This window comes from Phalacrocorax carbo, chromosome 7 (genome assembly GCF_963921805.1).
Source record: "Phalacrocorax carbo chromosome 7, bPhaCar2.1, whole genome shotgun sequence".
In the NCBI taxonomy this organism is placed as follows: domain Eukaryota; kingdom Metazoa; phylum Chordata; class Aves; order Suliformes; family Phalacrocoracidae; genus Phalacrocorax; species Phalacrocorax carbo.
Window position 1 is genome coordinate 47715991 of NC_087519.1, and position 10636 is coordinate 47726626.

Below are 10636 nucleotides of genomic sequence, written 5' to 3' on the forward strand. Positions count from 1 at the left end.
AAAACCATGCGAGAGTTGATGTCTGGAACATGATTTTTTTTTTTTTTTGCTTTCTATTGCTTTGGGTATCTGCACACCGTTAATGCTATGTTTGCCCTAAGAACTTTTCTCACCTATTTTTCTTTTCTCTCTCCTTTTCCACTGTATTTCTGTAGCTTATCTTAGAATCACAGAATCATAGAATGGTTAAGTTTGGAAAAGACCTCTAGGATAATCAAGTCCAACCGTCAATCCAACACCACCATGCCTCCTAAACCATGCCCTGAAGTGCCACGTCTACACGTTTTTTGAACACCCCCAGGGATGGTGACTCCACCACCTCTCTGGGCAGCCTGTTCCAGTGCCTGACCACTCTTTCGGTAAAGACATTTTTCCTAATATCCAATCTAAACCTTCCCTGATGCAGATCTTCTCTCACTTCCCCTCCTGCTTAACCCTTTATATACTTTTTCTGTAGCATACTATTTCTTATTTTGTTTTAGCTTTTTAGATAAAACAGAGGAATTCAAGCTGGATTTGTATGCATTCCTGTTGGTCTGCAACATGTGTAAATAACCGATGAATACATCAGCATTCATACTGTGAACAGCTCTATACATTGTAGGTATATTGAACCTCACCTTGTAAATCCTCGACAAAGGAAAAAACGTGAATTTAATCAAAAGCCGTTGCTTTGCGGATACAAGCAATGATAGCACCCAGCAGCAGAGGTGTGGGCATGAGCCCCAGCCGATAGGGAGACTGACATTCCTTTATCACTCGGTGGTTAAGCTGTTTACAGAGTGCCTCTACATTTTGTTTTGCATCCAAACGATATGAGGGATTTTCACAGGAGCCTGTGATGATCCTAAACTGAGAGAGAACTTTTCATAATTATGAATTGGTTAAGAAAAGGTCAAGGCTAGCATTCTTTAGTGAATAATGTGTATGCTTTAGATAAAGTAACTGAAAACTATTGATTAAGGAACAGTTATCCTTTAACAGCCAAGCAGAATTGAAAGGGAGATTAGCCTTTGTTTGGATCAATGAAGTTGTTGCTGCAGTTCCCAACTATATTTGCTAAAAAGAAAGAATACACATGGCTCAGGTTTCAGACCTAGATGATTTATTTAAACTCACAAAATTACTTATTTTAGCAGATATTCCATGAGATTCGGGCTACTAATAGCAGTAGTATAAGGTCTAGAAACTCTTCTCATCAGTCAGGCAGTATATGAAACGCAGAATAAAAAGATGATCTTTGCACCAAAGAAATCACATTCTGAGGCTAAAAGGGAACAGATGAGTAAATACTCATCAAAAAATATGGGCAGGGCCTTGTCCTAAAGCCCTAGCAGCTGTTGTCAGGATTTTGGCATACATCATGGGAAAGAAGTGCTTTAAGGAAGGGTCTGACACAAAACAGTGAAATGATTGTGTACGTGTGTTTGGGTAATTGCAAGCATAAGGAGCAGCATGAGAGCAAGCACAAAAACACTCAAGGAAAATCTAATAAGAAGTCAATGAAAACTGGCATCCCGTTCTGATAATTGGTGAAGGACAAGGAAAGTGAGAGAGCTCTGCTGTGCAGGGGCCTGCAGGTGGAACTACGTAGCTGGGGAGGGGGACGCAGAGGTGACAGAGAGTGAGGGGAAGTGTCTCGTGATGGCAGCCCAATTTAGCACTAGAGGTGGTACAGTTACACTGCAAACTCGTCGTGGGTGAGTGGGAGTGGTACGAGAACATCTATCACAGCTAAAGAACAGAACATTGTAGAAACTGAAACACAAGCTGATGCACAATTTGTTAAAATTACATGCATTTGAAACAAGATGTGTTTGGACTTGTTACTGTTTTACGAATTTATATTTGCAAATTGTAGCTGCAGTGTGGTGTGTGCTTTGTACGTAGGGCCTCCACCCTAAAGATTTTACATCCTAGATTAGAGACTAGTATAATCTAGCCAGTGTGATCTGATGATGTATATGTCCAGAATCCTTATGCCTGTGCCAAACAGGAATAGTTGAGCTAATTATGAGTGGAAGAAGTCTAATTGTAGCAGCACAGAACTCAGCATGGGTCATTTACTTTGGCAAGAAAACCTGCTTTAAGCAGTTCAATACGCATACAGTGCTTCAAAGTATCATCTTCCTGTGCAGTAGGCTTAGAACTTGTTCGATATATGAAGTCTTCCCTTTGGTCGTTTCAGCTAACTTGTCAGAAATGAGGAGGAAGTGGCAACAGAGCCATTTTGAGTAACTCGCCTGGCTCTACGTTACCTGACATTGAAAAAGCCGTGTCCTGTGTTCCTTATACACTACACTTCACTTTGATTCTGCAGAGTGTTTCTGGGAGAGTTGTCTCCCAGGCAAAGGAGGAGGGAGTGTTACTATCCAAATTTGCAATGGTTTTTTATGCTGCTCCACACCTTCCCTTAAAGTAGCGTTTCATCCCACTGGAACTATGTTCAGTGAGCTCCACGACAGCTACACTGAGAAAGCTCATCATGATTTTATACCACATTAATCATATAAATGATTAATGGTCAATGGTCAAAGGATCTCTGTACTCTGGATTTGTCAGGTTTTAAATTGTCACATCCAAACATGTCCCAGTAGATAATCTCCTGGAGAAGGCACAGGATACAGCACGCTTCAGGTTTCCCAGATCCCACCCTTTGTGTTTCACAATCTCAGATATGTACCATTTATTTCTTCATGGATGATTGCTCTGTCAGCAGAAATGAACGGGTAGAGCGAACTTTGTGTAAGAAATATTAGCAGACGCTGGAGGACTCGTACACTTTAGCCACAATATAGTTGTAATGCTTCGACCACTTCGTTGCAGTTGCACAAGGCTGCCAGCATGCATCAGTGAAAAGTGCAAGAAACACCAGGGTGATCAGGGTGTGATTTATTAGGAAAGATAATGAAAAGAGTTCCAAAACCTGGAGTAATATAAGCAGCCGGCGGGGTGGGGGAGGCCAAACTCTTTAAGGCCTTTCATCCCATGCAAACTTTTCAACTCACTGACTTTGGTTCCACTGCCAGCACTCCTCATATGCTGGGTTTTTTTACCTTCTCAAAGCACCCTGAACCCTTCAAAAATCTGAAAATTGTTTCTAAGTAATAAAACAAAACTTGTACAGGAATAAATTATGCTTACGATACTATGGATTTTATTTTTAGCACAATTCCACTTTGTTGTGCTCTGAAACATAAAGACAATTCTGCTCATTATCTTGTTCAGCCAAGCAGAGAAAAGATCTAAAACTCTCCATAACAGGATGAAGCTGTAAAACGCCTCTGTAACTCCCTTGCTATTGATTTCACCACCTAATGCACGATGGGAGTCAATATCGAGCAATTCCCAGGCTTCCATAGGGACCAGACAGCGCCCTGGGGTGAGTATGTGCGCCAGGGCAGAAGGCAGAGATGCTGTGGTGGGGTGCGGGGGGCCCTGCTCCCTCCTGCCTCTGACGACTGACCATCCTTCAGAACGAACCCCGGTCTGCTGGCGGGCTGGGGAAACCAGCCGCACTGCTGCGAAGCGGGCAGCGTGTGCTCCGCTCTGCGGTCTTGCAGAACTGAGCCAGAAACTCCCCTTCCTCTGCATCTTCATGCCCATGTAATAACACTTTTTCAGGGATCCTTCCCAAAACGTGGTGAGCAGTCAGGGAGATTCTTTACTCCAGGTATGGAATGGAAATTTTAAACAGTGGATTCTATATCCCCTATCTCCTCACCCTAAAGAAGCCCCCATGGACATTATATACTCAGGCAGTAAAGAAAAAGACCAGCTAGCTCCAGGAGCAGAGGAGCTAATTAAGCCTGGGCTCTGTGGATTTATGTCCTCTTGTAGGCTCTCTTGCAGCTAAAATGGAACATTTATCTCCTCGGGGATTAGCCTTTTGTACCTTATCAGCTTCACTGAGGGCACCGGTATGGTCACTTTTCTCTATCTGACTGATTTTTTTAATTAAACTTTCAGGCATATAATTCCGTTGAGAACCTGCTTCTCTATCCAACCTGACTGATATTTAAGGCTTAAAAATTATTCAGAAAGGTAGGGGGCTCCATGGGCAGATAAAATGGGGACGGCTTCACTTCTTTAAGAAACCAACTCTTAGAAAAATCAATTTTTAAATACTTGATACTCTGTAAAGTGAATGGAATAGGGTTTATTTATTTCCTCTGAAGCATAATGTAACAGATTTTCTTCAAGTCAATGTGAGTATTGTTTCATCTAAGTTGATAACCTGCAGAAGGCACTGTGTGCCTGAAAACTTATTCTCTTTTTCAGCTATATGAGCTGGTCTATTACACTACTACATTTCTCCCTTCAGAACTTGCTTCTTGTCTAATTAGAGACCCTGGTGCACTCCCATTAAAGGAGTATTTCTCCCTGAGGAAGTCCTGAGGCCAGTGAACTAGATTCAGATTTATAATAGACACGTGATTAGATGAAACTGGTGGGAGAATTCAATATGTAACATACACATGCAAATACTTACATTCATTGATCTGAAATATGACATTTTTTGACAATGACCTGTTGGGTTTAGAAAACTATTGTTCCCATTGTTGCAGACTCTTAAAAATCTTTTTTGGGACAGAAGATGATGTTTTACATTGAGCCTAAATCATCAGACCAGGCAATAAATCCAAATACTTGCTCTTCTTTTAGAAATGTAGTCTCAACATGACTCAGGATTGAGCCCATGGTAATTACTGTCAGCATTAATAACAGCTTCTGTTGAGAAACCTTTCTTTGTTTACCATTTCAGCAAATTCACCTGATGATTTTTTTGTTTTTGAATAATATATGCATGAGACAACAGGATACGTCTGGGTGCTTTTCTTGCCGCTTCACCCTTCTATAACTTGAAATTCCTGCCTGCTTATTAGTAAGAACTAAATGTAAATTTCTTATGTGAATTACTTGGCATAATCATTTTGTCGCAGGAGCAGGGCTCACAAGCTGACCTTTGCCACAACTTTTTCAGAGCGTGTAACTGGGAAGTTCATTTTGCCAAGGCACTGTTGAGACACAGAGCGGTTAAACGACTTGCCCATGGCCAAAGATTGTGGTAGACGCAGGGCAAAAAAAAAAATCCAGCCATCTATGCAAGCATGCTAAGCACCGGGGCATCCTACCTCTGCAGACATTGCTCAAGAAGGCAGAAATAATTGGGCTGGATTTTCTGGGACTGTATAACCAATAATTAGATGGTGTCTTTTCTCTTGCTTTTAAAAGAGCCAGCCCTATTAACTTATCAGCCTTAGTTTTTAAACTATTTTCATGGTTGATACAGTTGAATTAGTCTTCTAGTTATCAATCCTTTGTTGCTCTAATGGCATTCAGAATACTAATTCACTCATTCATCAGCCAGGAAATCTGAACAGAAATTCCACTTGGAATTTTTTTCTACAAACTGTAGCAAAAGGATTACCAATATTGTGCCACTTTATGTCAAATTTAATCAAACCTAAATTTATCAGTAACAAAATTTCAGGTGGCTTCAGTACAGGCAGGACAGCATCCATCAAGATCTATAAAAACAACGACCAAGGAGCCAATCCCTGCATTCCTCCCTGCTTTATCCCCCACCCCAAATCCAGTGGGGATCAGTCCAGTGAAGCACTGATCCCCTGCTGGCTTCCATCGCTCTGCTCGCGGCTAAGAATCGCAATCCTACAGCGCAGAAACAAGGGAAGTGGTACATGGAAATCTGTAACAAAGGGCCATCAGACCGACATCTTACACACAGCACTGGATCTCAGCTTCGTCTTGTGGCTTGATGAGGAGCAGATTCTGTTTGTTAAAGTCTCTATGGAGCAATTGGTTCTAGAATGCAATAATATCCATCGAGTATTTCATATTCATAGGTTCTCTTGTGCGTAACTAAGAGTTTAAGGTCTAAAACAACTATATTTTTACATGAGAAATACATCCACGCAGCATTTATTACGAAACATTTTATCTCTTGCTCTTCTTGCTGAACAAACAACTTGGCTCTTTTACTTCTTGACAAAATAACTTAAGTGTTTTAAGCACTGCTCAACTATTTTGCTTCCACTTGCTAAAATTCAGAAGCTCAACTCCACCTTTTTCATTATTCAGCAGCCACACTTCTGAGCTCAGTGACCCCAAGCATACGATCACTAATAAAATGCTGCAGAGCAGTCTCTCAGAAGCATCTGCATGAATAACATTATAATTTAATATTGTCAAACTTCTTTATAAATACTCTGAAGAGTTCTCCAGAATCCAGTATTTTCAGGTTTAGTCTGTCCGACAAAATAGGTAGGTGAAAGTTCGCTGGAATTTGAGGATAGACATTCTTAAAGTGTTTCGATTTCCTTAAAGATTGTAGAAGTCTCCTTTGATCTGCTGTAGTGTTTTACAAACGAGGTTAGTCTTTGGAGAGCTTCTGACAAACCCTCTCCTGTGAGAGCACAACAGGGTTGTACATACCAATTCCTGTCGCTGCAGGACTTCTTTATGTGGAATCTCCGGGTTATTTCCTCAGCGTTCAAAGCTCCAGGCAAATCCTGCTTGTTCGCTAGCACGACAACCGGTACGCTTCTTAGAGAGTCATTCCTTAAAATGAGTTCAAATTCTTTCCTTGATTCTTCCAGACGCTGCTTATCAGAGCTGTCCACAACATAGAGCAGTCCGTCTGCGTTCTCCAGGAAATTGCACCAGAACTGTCTCATTTTCTGTTGTCCTCCAACATCCCAAAATGTCAGTGTAAAATCTTTCCCAGTGTCAATCATATCCACGTTAAAGCCAATTGTTGGAATTGTTAGAAAGACATCGTTATACTTCAACTTGTACAAGAGCGTAGATTTTCCTGCGGAATCGAGTCCTAACATCAGCATATTAGCTTGCTTGGCTTTGGAGTGTTTGGTGTTCTGGAGGCCCATTTGTGCTGCGGTGCTCTCTAGTAAGCCTTTAAAGCTGGAATTCACCGTCTTCTGTGAAGCCAATTTTTGTCAGTAAGATGATCTTTCCTCCTCCGTGAGGTGAAGCAGAAAGAGTAAGGAAGAGGAAGAGGAAGAAGCAGCTTTACGCTATGAAAAGTAAATAAAAGCTCTGTACAAATACAAGCTGGCTTTTATCAACTCAGTGATATGCAAACAGTATTTATGAAGGTGTAATGTTCAGTGCCAAGCTTGTGGGTAGAACAACTATGAGTAATATACCAGTTGGTCACAAGCACAAAGGTTGCAGTCTTCAAACGTGTTTGAACGAATAACCGCACTTACACGACCATTTGAGAACACTTTACATTGTAAAATTGTGTGTACCAAACCAGCAGCAGGCTGTTTGTACCGCCTAATCCCACAGTGCAGGGAGCCACTAGCTGTCTGCCCGGTGTCAGCGCGTGCCCGGAGATAAATCCCTTTATTACTGCGTCCGCATCCGCTTAGGAAAAGAAACACGAACACAGCCAGCGAGGAGAAATTTTAAGGTTTGTCCATACTTATCCATCTGTGAAATGACAAGGGGCCTGATTTAGCGGTGCGTCTCATCTCCCAGCAACAAATGAATCTCGAGAGGTTTCGAATGCGAGTCTACGTGGGTACATCAAACCGTCAGAGAACTCCACTCGAAAACATGCTCTGCTCCAGGTGGCTGCTGCAGACTCCCCCAGTTACTCCTCCTGCCCACTCACGCATGAAGCTGTCCACGCTGATTTCGCTCCTGAGCTATAAATTTGGTGAGTTGCGTTTGTTTAACTGCACTCTCCATGACAGAGCAGGGGCACAGGCTGCCCTGAGAGGCTGTGGAGTCCCTTCCCTGGAGATATTCAAACCCCGCCTGGTCACAGTCCTGTGCCCCCTGCTCTGGGTGTGCCTGCTCACGCAGGGGGTGGGACGGGGTGATCTCCAGAGGTCACTTCCAACCTCTGCCGTTCTGTGATTCTGTGATGGAGACTAAATATAGATCTCATGATCCAGTCATTACTGAGATTTAGTTACCTGAAATTAAAAATTTCTGTTGGCTTCATTATGCTCTATTCTGCTGTTGCCCACTAGTCTGTGATAAAGATTTCGTTCAAGAAAGGAACAAGGAGAGGGGAAATAACTGAGTTTCAACCAAAAGATCTTTTTTTTTTTTTTTTGCCAGCATTCTAATGAGCAGAATTCTAAAAAGAGGAGGTAGAAAATTAAGTCTAATATTATTTAATTCATATTAAGTCTTCATTTTTTTGACAGTTATGAGTCCTCCGCTGGGTGGCTCCAGTGCGTACCGAGTGCTGCGATACTTACGTGCCCTTATGCCCAGATGACCTGTATTAGTTATTACCATATGTCTTTACTTCACAAAGTACATAATCAGCAAAAAGATGTAGAGGTTCTGGCCAAACGAGCTGCTGACTGATAGGATAATCACTGCAGTGATTATGACACCGGTTGCTCAGATATTACCCACGTTGCGTAAAATAAACCTCAGTCTTGACAGACAAGTTACAATCTGGTTTCTCTTGAAGCTACAAGGGTTATGCCAGAACTAATGGGGGGCAAGAGAAGATGACAGTGATGTACGCACTGTTGTACATTTTACATATTTAATAACATGTAGAGATTACGTGGAGGATTTTTTCAGGAGCAGGTCATGATGTATTAAAGCAGGGAAGAAAGCGTTTGCATTTTTTAATAAATTATGTGCATGAATCAAATCGAAAGACGGGGCGATGGGAAACTATGCAAAACGCATTGTTAACACAGCCCAGTGAGTCATAATTCCCTGCAAAACCACCGCCTCCTTGAAATACGGTTATCTTGATCGGGGCAAAACCCCCTTCCTGTGCCAGCGGTGGCAGAGTGGAAGGATGCTCCGTGTCATGGGCAGCGCTGTGATTTAAAGATGTCCCGCAGTTCTCTGCTCTCTATGTTTGCTCCAACTTTATCCGATATTTACAGTCTCAACTGTTATTACATCAGACTAGCACTTTAAAGATGCGATTAAGCAATGCCTGACTTTTTACAAGCTGTTTACATTTCTTTCCAGGACAGGGCAGCTAGCTTCCAGAGGCTCCATGGCTTTGCAGTTTTAAACTGTACCCGAGTCACACGTGACTTTGGTTTGGAGCAGGATTTTGCGATGCGGAGCCCAGTTCCAGCACTGATTTCCCATGTTACTTTGGAGCGTGAGGCCAAACCGGAGCCGTGGTCAGCTGCATGAGATATGCCGCAACGCAGCCTCCCGCTTGCGGGTTCTGAATCTCCGTTTGCGCCAAAAGATGAGCAATGAGGGAACGAGAAATTGACCTTCGGTGTGTCCAAAGGTGTGTTTGCTTTGCCAGGGTGAGGCGACCCTGCTCACGTAGGGTTTGCTGTAGGTTTGGTTTAAAATACTCCTAGTAATAAACTAAACCTGGGACATCTGATTTACCATCAATTCATCTGAACTCAAAACGCTGCACAATAAACTTTTTGTAAACTGTGTAGGTTTAAAACCTAATATGTCCAAGCAGGATATTCCACAGCTGCTGCGTGCTTTTGTAACATTACAAAATATAATGGATTTCATGGTTTGGGGGGGCTCGGGGGTGAACCCTCGCCACAGTCGAGCCCAGCAGCTGAAGCAAGATTTGAGAACACCAGTTCTCCCCCCTGGGACCCACACCCTTCCATCTCACACCCAGCCACGCTGCGATTTTCAAAGGCCGGAGCCAGCAGAAGCCCCGGGAGGCCGGCCCGGAGGTGCCGCCGCGCCAGCCACCCGCCCCCGCCGCGGGGCCCGCCCGGGCCCTCCCGAGGAGGCGGCGGGGGCGGGCATTTCCCGGTGCCCGCTGGCCCCGCTTCCCCAGGGCGCGGGCGGCGCTCCCGAGCCAGGCCCGCCCTCTCGCCCTGAGGGCCCCGGCCGCTGCGCACGAGAGGCGGCGGCGCCGCGCGGCGCGGTGAGGTGAGGTGAGGTGCGGTGAGAGCGGGCGGGGGACGGGGAGCGCGGGCGGCCTGAGGGGCCGCGCGGGCGCCGGGGCCTCGCGGCCATTTAAGGGCGGGTCGGGGGACGAGGGCTCCCCCGGCCCCCCCGGCCTGGCGTGAGGCGGCGGGCGGGGGGTGGGTGGGTGTGCACCCCGCTCTTGGCCGGGGGCTTCACGGGTGTGCCGGGAGGAGAAGGGGCTCAAGAAACTGTGTGTGGGGGAAAAGAGAACAAAACACTCTTCTGTCACCGAGTTTCCCCCCCCCCCCCCTTTTTTTTTTAAACTAGCAAACAGTTAAATGGCTTTAAATTTTTGCGTGCTACATTTTACATTTACATTTACGTTTTACATGCAGAGGCGGTAGATTTCCTCTTAACGAATTCACCCTTTCGGGCTGTTACCTCTTAAGTAACCTGCGCACTGTGAAAGTTGCCTAGAAGGGAGACTGGAGATTGCTTGGGCGGCCTGAGAGCAAGTCATTGTTAAAGGATATTTAAAACGATGTTTAAAGTATTGTTACATTAGATCATCATAGCCCAGGATCCCGCAAAAATCCATCTTGTTTCTATTGGCAGTAAGGCATATGAAGAAAATGAGAAGCCAGGAACAGTAATATATTTCCAAATTATTTCTGCTGGTAGCTTTAAAAAAAAAAAGGGTTTATTTTTCTATACAACTCACATTATAAATATGGTATTTTTTAGATTTTTAAATTGGACT

The 10636-nt window shown here is 44.0% G+C and overlaps 1 protein-coding gene across 1 annotated transcript; it reads right to left on the minus strand.

Annotated features, from left to right (window-relative positions):
* Positions 1 to 2877: 2877 nt before the first annotated feature.
* Positions 2878 to 7368, minus strand: ARL14 (ADP ribosylation factor like GTPase 14). The gene has a single exon (XM_064457920.1). The coding sequence runs from the start codon at positions 6906 to 6908 to the stop codon at positions 6324 to 6326; it is 585 nt and encodes a 194-aa protein (XP_064313990.1). The 5' UTR covers positions 6909 to 7368; the 3' UTR covers positions 2878 to 6323.
* Positions 7369 to 10636: the final 3268 nt, after the last annotated feature.